The following is a 20,218-nucleotide window of genomic DNA, read 5'->3' on the forward strand; positions in this document are numbered from 1 at the left end:
AATCTTCCAAGCCCCCCCCCCCCCCAGGATATCGAATGGTCTACCCCTAATGTAACGTTGTACTAGTAATAGTACCATACACTTTCGAACAAACCACTTTGCCAGAAATGCTGTTATAAATACGAAAAAAAACACCGTAAATCTCACATTTTTATTTTATTTTATATAATTCATTTTTTCGTGTCATTGTCGTATAACTAGGGCCACCCTGGATACATTATGCAGCGATCACATATAAAATTTCTTACGGGAGTACTCCTCACACTCTCTGCAAGAAATGCGTCGAAGGCACAACCAGTTTCATTTCACTGGGAACAGCACGTATCTGAAACAATACACATGTAAAAATGTTAAACAACTACATAGTTTACTTGTCGACACGAGTGAAACTTCATTTTTCAGTAAGTATGGCAAGACAGAGAACGCAGAAAGAACGTAAACTTATGGGCGTTAGACCGGGTGTGGTACGTTATGCCAGGCGTAGTGCACTGATCATCTGACCTCGAGCTTGCACACTAGCGTACCAGACGTAGACGTCGCTTGCTGGACGTTGAATGTCACAACTATCACAGTCATTAATTATCAATGGACATGTAGGTATCCAACAAATGCTGCCTTGAAGTTGATTCTAGAAAATGGAATATCCATGTGCTTTTTTCATTTTGGTAAAAACGCGACCGCGACCTACCATATATACCGAACTACAAATACAATGAACTGCAGGTCGGCGGCATGTACACGTACGGTACGGTATACACGGTCACGTCGCTGAATACTTTTCGATCTGATTTGGTACCAGTACACATAATAAATTACGATGGCAAAAATAAAGGAAAGACGAATTTAAAACGTATGAAACGTGAAAATGTATGTACCTTGTCAATCTGTTGTCAACAGCGAATTTGTATCCAGCAGTATGCAGTACACAGTGCTAGGGGTAGGCAGGAAGTGCACTCAACAGTGTATCAATACTGAATGAGCTTCATTGCGCTGACGCGATAGCGTGTCACGTGACTGGCATCGTCCCCCCCCTGAGCCAACCATTGAGTAGTTAGCTGACAATTGAATAATTAGCTGATCATTGAGTAGCTAGCCTACCATTGAGTAGTTAGCCAACCATTGAGTAGTTAGCTGACAATTGAATAATTAGCTGATCATTGAGTAGTTAGCCAACCATTGAGTAGTTAGCTGACAATTGAATAATTAGCTGATCATTGAGTAGCTAGCCTACCATTGAGTAGTTAGCCTACCATTGAGTAGTTAGCCGACCATTGAGTAGTTAGCCAACCATTGAGTAGCTAGCCTACCATTGAGTAGTTAGCCTACCATTGAGTAGTTAGCCAACCATTGAGTAGTTAGCCAACCATTGAGTAATTAGCCGACCATTGAGTAGTTAGCTAACCATTAAGTAGTTAACTGACCATTGAATAATTACCAGACCATTGAGTAGTTAGCTTACCATTGAGAATCTAACTGACCATTCAGTAGTTAACTGACCATTGAGTAGTTAGCCGACCATTGAGTAGTTAGCTGACCATTGAATAATTAACTGACCATTGAATAATTACCAGACCATTGAGTAGTTAGCCGACCATTGAGTAGTTAGCCATCCATTGAGTAGTTAGCCTACCATTGAGTAGTGAGCCTACCATTGAGTAGCTAGCCAACCATTGAGTAGTTAGCCTACCATTGAGTAGTTAGCTGACCATTGAGTAGTTAGCCAACCATTGAGTAGTTAGCTAACCATTGAGTAGTTAGCCAACCATTGAGTAGTTAGCTAACCATTGAGTAGTTAGCCAACCATTGAGTAGTTAGCTAACCATTGAGTAGTTAGCCTACCATTGAGTAGTTAGCCGACCATTGAGTAGTTAGCCGACCATTGAATAGTTAACTGACCATTGAGTAGTAACCCGACCATTGAATAGTTAAATGACCATTGAGTAGTTCAGGGCTCGAAATTCGGGTTTTTTCTTGGTAGCCCAGGTGGGCTACCATCATTTAAATTTGGTAGCCCGAGAGCAGTGACTGGTAGCCCATATGCATACATTCCTAAATTAATGGTGTTTGTGTATATATGTAACTATATGATCAGGGATGATGTATTGAATTCAATGATTGATTGAATAACTTGAGAGGTCACGTTAACACGTTATTTTTGTGTGTATTTCACGCCATATTTGACATTGGGGACGCAATTTTTTGCATGTATGTGTCTCTGGGGACGTGTCATAAAGAGGGGCCGTATGAGGCTTACTGTTAGCAAACAACATACTTCTACTTCTACTTCTACTTCTATACTGTGTAAACATCCTAAAAAGGATTATCATCACACAGGCGTAACGCTGGCGGCGTCCTTTAGATCTCACCCGTGTTCAGGTGAGCACGATCTATGAGATCGGTGATATCAATGCTGGAGAGGGCAGATTTGAAACTGTCTATTGTCTTTGTCATACGGTTATTATTGCAATGAAGAGAAAACATATAGTCGCAGTTTGTACTTGTAACTATTATCTAAATCTCTTGGTGCAGTGAGACCTGTAAAATTTGAATATGATTCAACGTATGGAAAACGATAAACAGTTTCATAAGCCCCATGGCCATTTCCTGATGTGGAGACTACGTCTTGGGTAGTTTAGAAACTATGTGCTGTTATCATTATCTATCCACGTGATTGGTTACTTATTAACAGACGGGTTAGACAGGATTTGTATTAATACATGACGGCCATTACGGTAAAGCCCCATCCATTCATGGGCGAAGAGATAATCAGACAGAGTCTTTTTCTTCTGTGCATTTCCCAGTCATTTTTTAGTCCCAGCCGGACGAAGTCCAGGACGGGGACTTATGGATTGGGTTCCGTCTGTCCGTGTGTCCGTGCGTCCATGCGTCCGTCCGTCTGTCCGTCCGTCCGCAGCCGTTTCTTGGAGATGCCTGGACTGATTTTTTTCAAACTTGGTACAGGGGCAACATACAATGGCATACATATGCACGTCAATTTGTTTCATGATACGATCCAATATGGCCGCCTAGCAGCCATTTTGTTTGCAAACTTTCCCTGTCTAAAGCCATAACTCAGACATGCTTGAACAGATCTCATTCAAAATTGGCATTAGGACAGTGTTCTATGGCATATATGTGCATATTTATTGTTGTCATGATACGATCAAATATGGCCGCCTAGCAGCCATTTTGTTTGCAAATTTTCCCTGTCTAAAGCCATACCTCAGACATGCTTGAACAGATCTCATTCAAAGTTGGTATTAGGATAGTGTTCTATGACATACATGTGCATATCCATTTTCATTGTGATACGATCCAATATGGCTGCCTGGCAGCCATTTTGTTTGTGAATTTTCCATGTCCAAAGCCATAACTCAGACATGCTTGAACAGATCTCATTCAAAGTTGGCATTAGGACAGTGTTCTATGACATACATGTGCATATTCATTGTTGTTGTAATATGATCCAATATGGCCGCCTGGCAGCCTTTTTGTTTGCAATTTGTCTATGTCCAAAGCCATAACTCGGTCATGCTTGAACAGATCACATTCAAAGTTGGTATTAGGACAGTGTTCTATGACATACATGTGCATATTCATTTTCATCGTGATATGATCCCCATACAGGGCTCGAAATTCGTTTTTTTTCTTGGTAGCCCAGGTGGGCTACCATCATTTAAATTTGGTAGCCCAAGAGCAGTGACTGGTAGCCCATATGCATGCATTCCTAAATTAATGGTGTTTGTGTATACATGTAACTATACGATGTATTGAATTCGATGATTGATTGAAGAACTTGAGAGGTCACGTTAACACGTTATGTGTGTGTATTTCACGCCATATTTGACATTGGGGATGCAATTTTTTGCATGTATGTGTCTCTGGGGACGTGTCATAAAGAGGGGACATATGAGGCTTATTGTTAGCAAACAACGTACGGTTATCCAGGGCGGTTATCATTGGAAATGAAAAATAAGACATCTAGTCGGAGTTCTTGTTGTAACTATTAGCTAAATCTCTTGGTGCAGTGTGACCTGTAAAATTTGAATATGATTCAACGTATGGAAAACGTATAAACAGTTTCATAAGCCCCATGGCCATTTCCTGATGTGGAGACTACGTCTTGGGTAGTTTAGAAACTATGTGCTATTATCATTATCTATTAACGTGATTGGTTACTTATTAACAGACGGGTGAGACAGGATTTGTATTAATACATGACGGCCATTACGGCAAAGCCCCTTCCATTCATGGGCGAAGAGATGAGTCTAAGACCACATCGGCAGACGGACTATGCTAAGAACTTCACTCAGATAAAGTCAAACCATTATGTCACCATTTCATTCTCACTAAAACTTCAACTTTCTTTTGAGCTTTGCTACTACTACTAGATCAAATGCATTACATGAATTTACCATTCACCACTGCATGCTCTCAGGAGTTGCATAAGCGTGGTTTACACACGGAATGTTTTAGGCATCGTTCAAGAATAAACAAATCTGTAGGACAGGTGTATACCAAGTTAACAGTTCTCATCAGCAGCATAAAATTTTATCAAACACCATTACAACTGTGTGTCTGTCAAGTTGAAAGTTAAAGCTGTCATTCATGTGATGGAATTTAGTTACTGCAGTGCTGTACCGAGAGTGTACTGTACTCCGACTCCGAGAAGAGCCGAAAGGGCCCGGGCCGGAGAGCATATTTCCAGAGAGTGATTACTATAGAAAATTGAAAGTACAGAAAGATAACATTAAATCGCTATACAGAATAATGTTGCTTATAAATGTTTTGTTGTGACATTTTGGTAGTACAAGCTGTGTATACGATGTACGGAAGAATGACGTGTACAGTGTACATGTATTTACATTGATATACATGTAGTGTGGATGCAAATTTGGAAAAGACGCACTGATTTTGACGCTAATTTTGGCGAGAACACGTCCCACAGGACTGCGACCTCGGAGGCCCCCGGCCCGGGAAGGCATCGGAGTCAGGCTGTCACAGTTTCATTCAAAACTTAGTAGCCCAATTGGGCTACCACTCACATAATTTGGTAGCCCAGAGACAAACATTGGTAGTCTGTGGACGCGGGACTACCACGAATTTCGAGCCCTGCCATACCCGACCAATCCTTTATTGTTGTAGGCATGTTCCATGTCCAACAAGCAGACAACATATCCTAGTCTGTTTGATTTAGGTTCACAAATGTTGTTGCATGATCAGAGTAGTGATAATTCCTTAAAACCCAATCATAGCGGGGACTATGTCATTCTCAATGACTTGTTTTCTGAGAATGTGTGCAATTTTTCATAACAGTAGATTTTTGTTATAAAATGGTGACTATGGTATAAAAGTACAACACGTTACCAACTTTCTGTGTAAAATGTGTTTTATAGTGAGACATCATATGAAAACACTAACCACTTTATTACATTAATTAAAAAAAAACCAGCGAAGTACATTTGAAGTACATGTTCATTCATTTTGAAGTTGTTCTTGGTCCTTTGAAAAATGTAAATATAAATTTGAGTATAAAGATGAAGACTGCTTAAAATGGATCATTTATAGCAACTATCATGGAGAATTATCATTTATAGCAACTATCATGGAGAATTATCATTTATAGCAACTATCATGGAGAATTATCATTTATAGCAACTATCATGGAGAATTATCATTTATAGCAACTATCATGGAGAATTATCATTTATAGCAACTATCATGGAGAATTATCATTTTTTTTTTTACCAATGTATGTATTTGAAATATTGTAATGAAGCCATTGAGAATCTAACTGACCATTGAGTAGTTAGCCGACCATTGAGTAGTTAGCCGACCATTGAGTAGTTAGCCTACCATTGAGTAGCTAGCCTACCATTGAGTAGTTAGCCGACCATTGAGTAGTTAGCCTACCATTGAGTAGTGAGCCTACCATTGAGTAGCTAGCCTACCATTGAGTAGTTAGCCTACCATTGAGTAGTGAGCCTACCATTGAGTAGCTAGCCTACCATTGAGTAGTTAGCCTACCATTGAGTAGTTAGCCATCCATTGAGTAGTTAGCCAACCATTGAGTAGTGAGCCTACCATTGAGTAGCTAGCCTACCATTGAGTAGTTAGCCTACCATTGAGTAGTTAGCCATCCATTGAGTAGTTAGCCAACCATTGAGTAGTTAGCCTACCATTGAGTAGTTAGCCTACCATTGAGTAGTTAGCCTACCATTGAGTAGTTAGCCTACCATTGAGTAGTTAGCCATCCATTGAGTAGTTAGCCTACCATTGAGTAGTGAGCCTACCATTGAGTAGCTAGCCAACCATTGAGTAGTTAACCTACCATTGAGTAGTTAGCCAACCATTGAGTAGTTAGCCAACCATTGAGTAGTTAGCCATCCATTGAGTAGTTAGCTGACAATTGAGTAGTTAGCTAACCATTAAGTAGTTAACTGACCATTGAATAGTTAGCTGACAATTGAATAATTAGCTGATCATTGAGTAGCTAGCCTACCATTGAGTAGTTAGCCAACCATTGAGTAGTTAGCTGACAATTGAATAATTAGCTGATCATTGAGTAGCTAGCCTACCATTGAGTAGTTAGCCAACCATTGAGTAGTTAGCTGACAATTGAATAATTAGCTGATCATTGAGTAGTTAGCTGACAATTGAATAATTAGCTGATCATTGAGTAGCTAGCCTACCATTGAGTAGTTAGCCAACCATTGAGTAGTTAGCTGACAATTGAATAATTAGCTGATCATTGAGTAGCTAGCCTACCATTGAGTAGTTAGCCAACCATTGAGTAGTTAGCTGACAATTGAATAATTAGCTGATCATTGAGTAGCTAGCCTACCATTGAGTAGTTAGCCAACCATTGAGTAGTTAGCTGACAATTGAATAATTAGCTGATCATTGAGTAGCTAGCCTACCATTGAGTAGTTAGCCAACCATTGAGTAGTTAGCTGACAATTGAATAATTAGCTGATCATTGAGTAGCTAGCCTACCATTGAGTAGTTAGCTTACCATTGAGTAGTTAGCCAACCATTGAGTAGTTAGCCTACCATTGAGTAGTGAGCCTACCATTGAGTAGTTAGCCTACCATTGAGTAGTTAGCCTACCATTGAGTAGTTAGCCAACCATTGAGTAGTTAGCCAACCATTGAGTAATTAGCCGACCATTGAGTAGTTAGCTAACCATTAAGTAGTTAACTGACCATTGAATAATTACCAGACCATTGAGTAGTTAGCTTACCATTGAGAATCTAACTGACCATTCAGTAGTTAACTGACCATTGAGTAGTTAGCCGACCATTGAGTAGTTAGCTGACCATTGAATAATTAACTGACCATTGAATAATTACCAGACCATTGAGTAGTTAGCCTACCATTGAGTAGTTAGCCGACCATTGAGTAGTTAGCCTACCATTGAGTAGTTAGCCAACCATTGAGTAGTTAGCCTACCATTGAGTAGTTAGCTTACCATTGAGTAGTTAGCCATCCATTGAGTAGTTAGCCGACCATTGAGTAGTTAGCCAACCATTGAGTAGTTAGCCAACCATTGAGTAGTTAGCTGACCATTGAGTAGTTAGCCGACCATTGAGTAGTTAGCCGACCATTGAGTAGTTAGCCGACCATTGAATAGTTAACTGACCATTGAGTAGTAACCCGACCATTGAATAGTTAAATGACCATTGAGTAGTTCAGGGCTCGAAATTCGGGTTTTTTCTTGGTAGCCCAGGTGGGCTACCATCATTTAAATTTGGTAGCCCGAGAGCAGTGACTGGTAGCCCATATGCATACATTCCTAAATTAATGGTGTTTGTGTATATATGTAACTATATGATCAGGGATGATGTATTGAATTCAATGATTGATTGAATAACTTGAGAGGTCACGTTAACACGTTATTTTTGTGTGTATTTCACGCCATATTTGACATTGGGGACGCAATTTTTTGCATGTATGTGTCTCTGGGGACGTGTCATAAAGAGGGGCCGTATGAGGCTTACTGTTAGCAAACAACATACGGTTATTATTGCAATGAAGAGAAAACATATAGTCGCAGTTTGTACTTGTAACTATTATCTAAATCTCTTGGTGCAGTGAGACCTGTAAAATTTGAATATGATTCAACGTATGGAAAACGATAAACAGTTTCATAAGCCCCATGGCCATTTCCTGATGTGGAGACTACGTCTTGGGTAGTTTAGAAACTATGTGCTGTTATCATTATCTATCCACGTGATTGGTTACTTATTAACAGACGGGTTAGACAGGATTTGTATTAATACATGACGGCCATTACGGTAAAGCCCCATCCATTCATGGGCGAAGAGATAATCAGACAGAGTCTAAGACCACATCAGCAGACGGTCCATGCTGAAATCTTCACTCAGATGAATTCAAATCATCATGTCACCATTTAATTCTCACTAAAACTTCAACTTTCTTTTGAGCTTTGCTACTACTACCACTAGATCGAATGTATTACGTGAATTTACCATTCACCACTGCATGCTCTCAGGGGTTGCGTGAGCGTGGTTTACACACGGAATGTTTTAGGCAGCGTTCAAGAATAAACGAATCTGTAGGTGTACAAATGTATACCAAGTTAACAGTTCTCATCAGCATAATATGTTATCAAACACCATTACAACTGTGTCTCTGTCAAGTTGAAAGTTAAAGCTGTCATTCATGTTATGGAATTTAGTTACTGCAGCAGTGCTGTACCGAGAGTGTAATGTACTCCGACTCCGAGAAGAACCGGAAGAGCCCGGGCCGGAGAGCAGATTTCCAGAGAGTGATTACCATGGGAAATTGAAAGTACAGAAAGATAACATTAAATCGCTATACAGAATATTGTTGCATATAAATGTTTTGTTGTGACATTTTGGAAGTACAACCTCTGTATACGAAGAATGACGTGTACAGTGTACATGTATTTCGTGTACATTTGATATACATGTAGTGTGGATGTAAATTTGGAAAAGACGCACTGATTTTGACGCCAATTTTGGCACTCTTCATATCGTCCCACAGGACTGCGACCTCAGAGGCCCCCGGCCCCCAGCACATGTCCAGTACACTAATCAAAGTGTACTGGACATGTGCTCAAAATGCCTTTGTTTGTTTTTTGTCGCTTGATCATCATGCACTCATTGTCTCATTTGAAAATGCTTTTCTTGACATATTTTTGTCTTCAAATATAGTTTTTGTAAGGTTGCAGTATGGAAAGTAAGCTTTCTAATGATGTATAATACATGAAGATTGGACGATGGAGAAAAATGGGGAATACTTTAATATCATGTGTACTTTAGAACGACCACGCACCAAGCATGAACAGTTTGATACCTAACATTTTTTATTCGTTTTTTTATTCAAACATAATTTTCAACTTTAAAAGAAATGAATGCATAAAATTACATGGTATTTCCAACAAAATGTGGAAGTTCTTTATGAAACTTGAAAGTATGGAACGTATATGGAGCAATTAGATATCCAAATACATTGTAACTGTGAGTATCACATCATGACAGTGCCCATCACGTACTTCTGTCCGGACTGCCCACATTGTACAGACTAGTCGCCTATGATGAACTTATTATTATTAACGACAGTGATTGAACATGAGGGTAGGCACGAGTATCATCATTACCATTTTCCAGCTTTAGTTTAGTACTTTTGAAATATCGTAATTCTGGTAGTTTTGCTGTGTATTTAATTTAGTAAACCACAGACAAGTAACTGTGAGTAAACGGAAGGGAGAGAATGGCTAAAGCTACCCAGTTCTGGACCACTGAAAATTAAAAAGACAACATGCTAGTCCCCCAAAACACCTCTAACGTATAACTTTTTGAAATTAGATGTGCCATTGATTGCTAGATTTAAGGTTCGGTACGGTATGATCACTGTGAAGATAAGAGCATGTTTTGGTGACTGCATAACACCATTCAGTTTGCTATCAGTTGAGCTAGCTTGCATGCAGGCTATGCAAATTTGTTAGTGGGACCAGAATGTGATCTCATTCCTTGGTGCACGCCTGCACAGATTTCAAGTTCACGAAGTCATTTCAACTGCAACTGTTAACTTCATTGATATTGTAACCTCCCATTTTGGAGTGGTGCCGAACTGATAATGTATTATAACATACATTAATGATAGAATTATGTTATTGATATTTATCACCAAGATCACAGCAGGGATGGTTAGGCAAGGGAATTAACATCCAAAAGGTGAATGCAAATATTCCTTGTAGCAAAACTATACCCATATTAACAGCCAAATTATGGCATATATGGTAAAGGTAATAACAGGGCTGGATAGGCAACCAAATAAACAAACCAAAACAGGTGTACAGTTGTGCTACACCCCATTGGCGTTATTAGCACAACTGAACTGATAAGGTTCAGTAGTGCTATAGGCATGGCAGTGTCTGTCTGTCCATGTGTGTGGATGTGTACGTGTGTGCGTGTAAATAACTTAAAGTCAAAAACTGCTGGCCCGATTGCTTTGAACTACTCAGCAGATCATTGTCATGAAATTTGGTTGGAACATTCTTATGGGTGAGTAAATTAAGATTTGCTTATGACATGATGATTCCATCAGTAATATGCAAATTAGATTAGGTATAAAAATGTGAATTTTGGTCAAAAAATTTATATAAAAAAGTATGTGGTAAATGAAACAAACTTGGTGAGGTGTTTCTAGAAGTGTTATTCTGCAGATTTTCTTCAAAATATTTTGACACAATTGGCCCTAGCAACCATGACCATGCCCATAGCAACATCCAAATGGCAGTATATTTTGGTCAAATAACAACATCATCTGGTAGGCAAGTGAGTAAACGTTCAAAAAATATATGCAAATATCCCGAGCAACCATGACCACACCCATAGTAAGTCAAATGGTGGTGTATTTCACAAAGATATCCATGGGGATTAATAGACAATTGAATAAACAGGGGTGAACAAATCATTTTGTGAACTGGTGGTCCCCGGACCAGTGACTTGAAAAATCCAGTGGTCCTGCTGAAAGAATTAGTGGTCCTTGGTCCCGCTAACGTGAAACATTAAATCTTGCCTATGAATCTATATATTTAGACGTACGCCACTTTTAGTTGAACAATACCCAATTTATAATGATAAATATAAAGTTGACATGCTTGGTTTCAGTCAATTGACAATTCTATTATATTTGTAACGGTTATTTTTGACGCATCGACGAAACGAAAAACATTTAACGGCAACTTCACTTGGATTTCACGAAGGATTAGAAATTTTACAGAAATATGTGACAAGAACATTGAAAAACAGTTTTACTTAGTCATGATTGCAGTATGACGACAAAAGCTAGTTGTACTACGTTTTGTCAAACTTGACTGGAAAACCCAGATATTGCAAGCAAATCATCACAATTGTACAAAGAAACTAACCCCTTCAAAGTTGATCCTATAAAATCTCACGAAAAAAAAAACTACGAACACATACATTGCCTGACTAGGAGTCCTTGTGTCCATGGTGTGACTGTGTCGAGATAAAATCAAATTCACCAGTTGTCGAGGCTTTGGAAAAAGACCTAGAACACATACATTGCCTGACTAGAGGGAGTCCGTGTGACGGTGTGGAGATGAAATCAAATTCCCCAATTATCGAGGCTTTGGCAAATATCATATCACAGTGCTAAAATAGATACTTCGTTGACTATCTGTAAGTGTAACCCTAGAATCAGAATGTTCATTTTGTGTCATGCTGGTCAGTTGTTTTCCTAGTATAAATCCATAGTTCAAAAGATTGACCATTGTCCATTTAAAACATTCGCGTTTCAGACGGGTCTAAATTATTTACGAGATGGATAGCCACACATTACACAGCAAATCTACTTGGGAAATGGTCGTTTATTTGAGAGGTACTACTGTAGTGTGGACACTGACGTCCTATGTTTACAGATAGTAACAGATAAGATAACGTGGGAAATGTCTTGGCGCATACCATTTCTGTCTAGGGTTGGTCTTAGCACAGTATTTTTAGTTACAACTAAATTACATGCAAGGAGAAAATTAAACAGGTGGTGTATATTTTGATCATGTAATGTTTTATCTATTACAAAGTAAATGATAATAAGCAGCATAAATGCTCAGATTTGGAGTGCATTTGTGTTATGTGTCTAACAAGCAACCCACACACCCGAAATGGAATGAGCAACACGTGTGCACACAAACCTGAGGTTCGATGTCAACTTTACATGTCGAGACCAGCATATTGCAGAAAGCAATGCAGGAGGACTATATGGTATCGTCAACCCTTGTAAGTTATTGGAAAAACCAAGATGACAGTCAGTGATTGCTATCATGGAAGTAACTGAGGTTGGCAAAAATGATGAAACCTTTGTTATTCACTTGCCCAGTGGACAAACTTGGTAACTTTTGTCCCGGACTTTTGTGGGATAAAACAAAGTTTGTGCGTCATTTGGATGACTTCATTTCATGAAAGGGGTTCTACTTTAAATCATTTGAAGCTCCTTTATGAATAAAAACAATAATACAATCAATGCTGACAGAATGATAGCAAATAAAATGTTTCATTTGATACATTTTAATTATTATACAATGAAATTATTACTATTACTCTTGTCTTCCTAATTCTTGTGTCCCTAAACCGGTATGTCCCTGCTAGTAATGATATGAGCCACATGTGCGTTGAGTGTTATCTCCTGTCTATCATTTCACATTGTTGTTGATTCAGTGAAATAAACTACAATGTAAGGCCGCTACTATGACGTATTGACGCACCACCAGCCATTCAACTGTCAAAGTTCACGCCCCCCTCTCTATAGCATATTGCTGGTTTGAAGTCGGAAGTCACCTGATAATACTTCATGACCCATCGAAAGGTCATGCAAGGCTTGTAGTTTTAGCTCCATCGTGACCGTATTTCTTGTTTGTTCACATTCAGTTGTTGCTGTTCCTACTTTTTAACATGATTATTTACAGTTTAAGGTACTGGTCCGACGGACCAGACAAGGTCAAATTTGTGTGGTCCGCCCAAAAAAATCACTGGTCCCGGACCTCGGACCAGTGGATTTGTTCACCCCTGATAAACATTCAAAAATGTATGTAAATTTGCCTAGCAACAAGACCACATCCATAGCAACAGCCAACTAATAACATATATTGCAAATATAACAGGAATTGATAGACGAATGAATAAACATTCAAAAATATATGCAAATGTGCCTAGTAACAAGACCACGCCCCATAGCAACAACCAAATGATGACATGTAATGATATATTGCAAAGATAACAACAGGGAATAGACAAATGAATAACCATTCAAAAATGTATATAAATGTGCCTAGCAACAAGACCACACCCATAGCAACAGCCAAATGATCATGTATATTGTGAAGATAATATCAGGAATTCAGAGACAAGTTAACAAAAGCATTCAAAAATGTATTCAAATATTTCTAGCAATATGACAACAAGGGTTTCACATGACGCAATATATTGCGTGTTTTATGCATAATTATGGATTTGGGACCCCGATAAAAATTACCACTGCGTCCTCTGGGACGCAGGAATTTCGTCATAGATAATATCCCACTCTGTTTTAACGTGCTCGCATCTGATTACTAACTACATCAGAAGCCCCTGATTTGAAAAGAACACTCCGAAATCTCATTATTTATTCATAAGGACATCGCCGTTTACACCAATAATTAGATATTTGATGCGTAGCCGCTTTGTTTACATACTTTTGCACACTGTTAACTTGTTTCTAATTGGGTTTAATTTTTACCATTATACTCAAATATGGCCACTGCTCCGAGATGAAAGACTGATCTCTGCCATTCCTTTGGTGGCAGGCTGTCTGACACGGATTCTACTTTAGCAGCATCACCAGCGGATACTAGTGAGAAGTCACTGGATCTACCAAGAAACGATTGATCGTCCAACAATGGGTGGCTCGATCATTTTAAATGACTTTGTTGCATGTCAAACCGTAACGTCATGCAATACAAGGCCCATACTGATTATGATACATAAACGGGATCTCCCTTGCGATGTATTTACCGATTTCATGCATGTTCAACATTTGAACAGCATAGACATTGACTATTACATATGACCCAAGATCGTCATGGAGTTCGAGGAATGCATTGAAAAGGTACTTTCAAAATATCTTATTAACCAGATACATGGAGTTGATTGTGTTGGTACTAATACTTGATGAAATTAAACTCATCATCTAAGACTGAACAGCAGGTTAATTTATTATACTGGTTGACCCTGTCATAGATGAGTTGTATTTCCTGGATTACAGCCAAAAAGTTTGTTCAAGGAGCTGCTGGTAGAATGTAAACTACAAACTACATGATAATATTGAACATAACAGAGTTGTTCTTTTCTAATTAGTCCCCGCCGGACGAAGTCCGGGATGGGGACTTATGGATTGGGTTCTGTCCGTCTGTCCGTCCGTCTGTGCGTCCGTCCGTCCAGAACCGTTTCTTGGAGATGCCCGGACCGATTTTGCAGCCATTTTGTTTGCGAATTTTCCATGTCTAAAGCCATAACTCAGACATGCTTGAACAGATCTCATTCAAAGTTGGTATTAGGACAGTGTTCTATGACATACATGTACATATCCATTTTCATTGTGATACGATCCAATATGGCCGCCTGGCAGCCATTTTGTTTGCAAATTTTGCATGTCCAAAGCCATAACTCAGACATGCTTGAAAAGATCTCATTCAAAGTTGGTATTAGGACAGTGTTCTATGACATACATGTGCATATTCATTGTTGTTGTGATATGATCCAATATGGCTGCCTGGCAGCCATTTTGTTTGTGAATTTTCTATGTCCAAAGCCATAACTCAGACATGCTTGAACAGATCACATTCAAAGTTGGTATTAGGACAGTGTTCTATGACATTCATGTGCATATCCATTTTCATCGTGATATGATCCCCATACCCAACCAATCCTTTATTGGTGTAGGCATGTTCCATGTCCAACAAGCAGACACAACATATCTAAGTCTGTTTGATTTAGGTTAACAAGTGTTGTTGCGTGATCAGAGTAGTGATAATTCCTTAAAACCCAATCATAGCGGGGACTACATGTATGTCATTATCAATGATTTGTCAGACATCAATCTCGTGATTTTGTGAATGACCCCCAGATTTGCAGTTGGGACCCCCAAATTTTCAGACCTTGGGTCCCAAGGACCCACATAATCCAAAAGTGATGTAAAACCCTTCATGACCAAGTCCATAGCAACAGCCAAATGGTCGCGTATATTGCAAAGATAGCAACATGGTTGGATAGGCAACTGGATAGTCATTTAGCAAATGAACACCCATTGTTAGCATGGACTAGCGCATATGGATAAACATTGTTTAAAAGCTGTATTGTTGTGCTACAATGCCATTGGCTGCATTTTTTTTATTTGAGAACGAATAATTTGTGATGAATTTGGTGAAGATTTTGTGAATATTTGATTACATTACCAAGAAGTATGTCAATGTAGGATTAAAATGTGAAAGATAGACATGTTGATATTGACAATAAAAATAACTTAGTGTGATATCAAAATTTAATGAAATGTATTAAATGAAGCACTTTTTGTGATGACATGAATGAATATGTGCAGTAGGATAATTAAGTACTACCTATGTTTGCACAATACAATTGATAGAAACATAAAAGTGCATCAACTTTGAAGTGGCCTAACCTGTTACCTAATTCGGACCCCAAATTTTTATTGCATATTTCTTCAGTACATACATTCAATTTTGTATGATGAAAGTATAGATAAGAAAAGGAAGGCAGAATTTCTACTATATAAACTGAGGACAGAAAGTAGGTGATCTACTTCTAGTTTGACAGTTCAACGCAGTTGGTCATTTTAAAACTTATTTATTTAATATTTGTTTATTTAACTTTCATATACAGACACCATTTCAGTGCTAAGCTAAGTGTTTTCCCAATGGAACCTGTTGCAATATTACATACACAAAAAAGGGACAAACAAGGGACAAACAAGGACAACAAGTTACAGATGCACAGTACGTACTTTAAAAGATATCCAATTACATTACCAGACTACATTCTTAAGGTGTTTTTTTAAATGTTGATGGGTTTGGAGCTCATCATATGGATAGGGGTAGATTGTTCTATAGAACACCACCACTGTAGTGAAATGCCCGTTTCCCATATTCAGTTTTAACTGTAGGGATGTATATGTTACCTTTACTGGCCTGTCTTGTGTTATGAAGATGAATTTGGTTGGAAAGACTGAAGACTGAATTTAGGGCTCAGTCAGTAATTTTGTCAAGGGCAGAAAGTAGGTAAAGTCTACTTGAGATATCATGTACATTTGTAAGCATTTTACCGATATTCTCAGTCATCGATAATAAGTATTACAACCTGCGAGTTTTATCATATTTTGTACTTTGTTTATAATGATTAGGACACTCCGTCTAGTAAAATCAGCTTGTTATACATCAATTCATGAATATCAAATCACTGCATAATAGATAGAGCTTAATCATGTATCAAAACTGTCTTTGAATATTAAATGTCTCGATTATTAGAATCCCACACCCCAATGGGCTGAGATGGAAGCTTGATTGACCTGGATACCAGAGTGACTACTTGTAGTACTAGACAAGCTAAATTTGTGGTGCAATATATATATATATACACAGAGTATGACCAAATTGTTGCTGAGCTCGGGAGGCACACGATGCGGTGGTTCACTTTTAAACATCGTGACCATAATCACCCAGTGCATGAGTGTTTACAATTAATTACTAGTATGTACATGCACATAACATATCAAGTTTACATTCTATTTTCGAGGTCACCGAGGGATAAAGCAGCAAAACGGCTCTGATGACTTGTAGTCATTGGCATTTCTCCCAGGCATTTCTCTGGTTGCACTACATACTCATGGGTACTGGTATCTGTGGTGGCTCTATGGCTGTTGTGAGCTGGTTTGAATGCAAGTTATTTTTCACCTGAAGCGTGGTCTCTAAGGGTGAACAATCGATACGTTCCGAGGGGTTTAAATTCTCCGATCATAACAAAAACATGAGAATCCTACCTAAATGTGTTGCCAATATTTATCATCTTCGGCGTGGCATAAATTTTAACATTGTTAGCCCGTTCACTTTGTTGACATCTGTGGAATGTACTTAGTTATGGTTCTACATGTACATTACGCGTTATTCTATTCGTCAATCCATACAATGCTGAATATAGAATGTAATAAACCAATCAGCAATAGGTTTATAAAACAAAATTTAACTCGCTTATTGATAGAGAGAGTGAGATTGATTTGATCTCACACTGGCTGGCCCATACTCAGCTTGCAGGAGCTTATTGATAGAGAGAGTGAGATTGATTTGATCTCACACTGGCTGGCCCATACTCAGCTTGCAGGAGCTTATTGATAGAGAGAGTGAGATTGATTTGATCTCACACTGGCTGGCCCATACTCAGCTTGCAGGAGCTTATTGATAGAGAGAGTGAAATTGATTTGATCTCACACTGGCTGGCCCATACTCAGCTTGCAGGAGCTTATTGATAGAGAGAGTGAGATTGATTTGATCTCACACTGGCTGGCCCATACTCAGCTTACAGGAGCTTATTGATAGAGAGAGTGAGATTGATTTGATCTCACACTGGCTGGCCCATACTCAGCTTACAGGAGCTTATTGATAGAGAGAGTGAGATTGATTTGATCTCACACTGGCTGGCCCATACTCAGCTTACAGGAGCTTATTGATACAGAGAGTGAGATTGATTTGATCTCACACTGGCTGGCCCATACTCAGCTTACAGGAGCTTATTGATACAGAGAGTGAGATTGATTTGATCTCACACTGGCTGGCCCATACTCAGCTTACAGGAGCTTGAGAAATATTGTCCACATTAGAATATATCCTGTTTGGAAATTGTTTAAAATGAAAGCATATGTCAATATAAGTATTAAGTTTACAGAGCTGAGACAAATGAGTCAAGCTGTTAGTAGCTCTTTAATAGATCTCTAACTAACTAATGTTTGGCTAAAGTGATGAAAACTGTGTTTTCCTCCGAGTTGAACTGATATAGTAGTACATAATTTTGTGGGTAACAACATTTCTGTGTATCACAGGCACATAAATTTCATTTGCACAAAATTGCGTTGTAAAAATCATAATTTAATTAATGAATGTAGTTTGCTCAATTCTTATATGTTATTATATTGCGTTCTTTCCACAGAATAGAAATGATAAACCAAGATGCATAGAAGAACTAGAAAAAGAAAGTCCTAAGTATATGTATGGAGAATTTCAAACAGCTTCATCAACTAACATGATACCAACGCACGAAGTGCAAAATTTACATTTACAAGATGATAGACGATCACCTGCTCCAAGTACATCAAGTTCTGATGAAAGAAGGTGGTCAAATTCTAGTGCTCCTGGTGCACTCATGCATAGTCACAGTGCACAGGAATTTAGAGGTAGTAATGAACAAATGAATCAAATGACAGAACCACAGTCAGCCCCAGTTATTCCACAAAATTATCAACCATTTGATAGAGGTTATATGAACAGTCCACCCAAATATACATCCACTCTCAAAACCAATGTGTCACAACAGTCGCAGCAGACACATTATACTCCAGGACATTCTTCTCCATATAATCGCAGCCCTTCAGGCAGTTTCACTGGTGCCAGCTGTACAACAACTCCAACGCATGGATCGTATCCGTCATCTCAGTATATCAGTACTGCACAACAGTATGTTTCCCCATCTAGGAATCCACAAATGCAGTATGCAAGCCATGGGAATGTATATCAATCACAGCATCACACTGGTTCAGCAAGTCCTCCAGTTTTGCACCCCCCACAATACTACACTACAGGGGGAAGTTACGGTCAATACCCAAATCCTAGAGAGACAGGACAACAACAAACACAGCAAAAGTTTACAAGTCATACTCATAGAACACTTCATCAACAGTATTCAAGCCCTGAAATCCTTGGACACCATCAACAATATACAACACCTGGAGCTGGGCTACACCGGCAGTACACTAGTCCTGAAACTGTTGGACTCCAGCTACAATATACATCACCATCAGCTAGTGTACACCAACAGTATACAAACCCTGAAAGTGTTGGACACCAACAACAGCACACATCATCCTCAGCTGGTGTACAGCAGCATTATACTAATACAGAATGCCAAGGACACCAACAACAATATGCATCACCATCAGCTGGGCAACATCAGCAAACGTTTACAAGTAGTGGAAGTACAGGACACCAGTATGTCAAAATGACTCCAACAAATCAATTTCCAAAAGGGGGTGTGTCTCCACAACAACCTCCTCCATGTAGTGCAACTTCCTTGCACTATTATCCTGTTCACCCCTCTCCTCATCTTCCACAAAGTGGATCAATCCACCCAGGCACTTCATCTAATACTTTCAGTGTGACTTTAAGACCTCAAAATCAGCAAGCTGGTGGTGCTACTGGTGGTAGTAGTGATGGCCGTGTTGTCAGCAGCTGTAGATTTACACCAACACAACCACAGAGACCCAATCTTTCACAGCAACTAAGTTGTAGCCCAGTAAGGGAGCCAGACATTTTAACTCGTTCTATAGAGGGCTCAGCAACTCCACCTCCCCCTATACAACCTGTATCGCCAGCTTCTAGCCATAGTAGTTTGTTAGAAAGTCCCTTAGATGAAATACACTACCATCAGTCAAGTTCAAGTGTGGCATCTGGTGGACCAGCAGCATTAACCAAGGAACAAGAAGACTATGCATATACACAAGGTAAATTGGAATTTACTATTGAAACATCCTAAATATCTCCATTCTTAAGTTTATATATGTATGGATTGATTTAATTGCAATATATTATGAGGTTATTACCCTATATCACATCTTTGTTCATCACATGCCATGAGTGCCATTTCTGCATTGTGACACAAGTCGTTAGATGAGATTCACGAATGGTGATACAACAAATGAAGAGGTTATATTGGGTAATAACTAATTTATCATATGCCTATGCCTGGAAATTCAAAGAGAAATACACCAAAAATAATACAAGCAAAGCCTGCTATGTGCTTCATGCATCATGGGACTCAGGTGAGGTGTTACGTGACATTCATGTGCACATAGTCTGTTGACCATGTCAATCTACTTCAGTAAAAAGTTTAAA

At 38.9% G+C, this 20,218-nt stretch overlaps 1 protein-coding gene across 1 annotated transcript in view; it reads left to right on the forward strand.

The window, feature by feature from the left end:
* The window catches only part of LOC144432809 (TGF-beta-activated kinase 1 and MAP3K7-binding protein 3-like), a 93,315-nt gene that overhangs the window by 26,498 nt on the left and 46,599 nt on the right, over window positions 1-20,218 (forward strand). Inside the window, exon 3 of the mRNA XM_078121089.1 lies at window positions 18,261-19,827. Coding sequence (XP_077977215.1) covers window positions 18,261-19,827 — 1,567 coding nt within the window. The remainder of the gene's footprint in view (window positions 1-18,260; window positions 19,828-20,218) is intronic.

Source organism: Glandiceps talaboti, chromosome 3, assembly GCF_964340395.1.
Source record: "Glandiceps talaboti chromosome 3, keGlaTala1.1, whole genome shotgun sequence".
Taxonomy (NCBI): domain Eukaryota; kingdom Metazoa; phylum Hemichordata; class Enteropneusta; family Spengelidae; genus Glandiceps; species Glandiceps talaboti.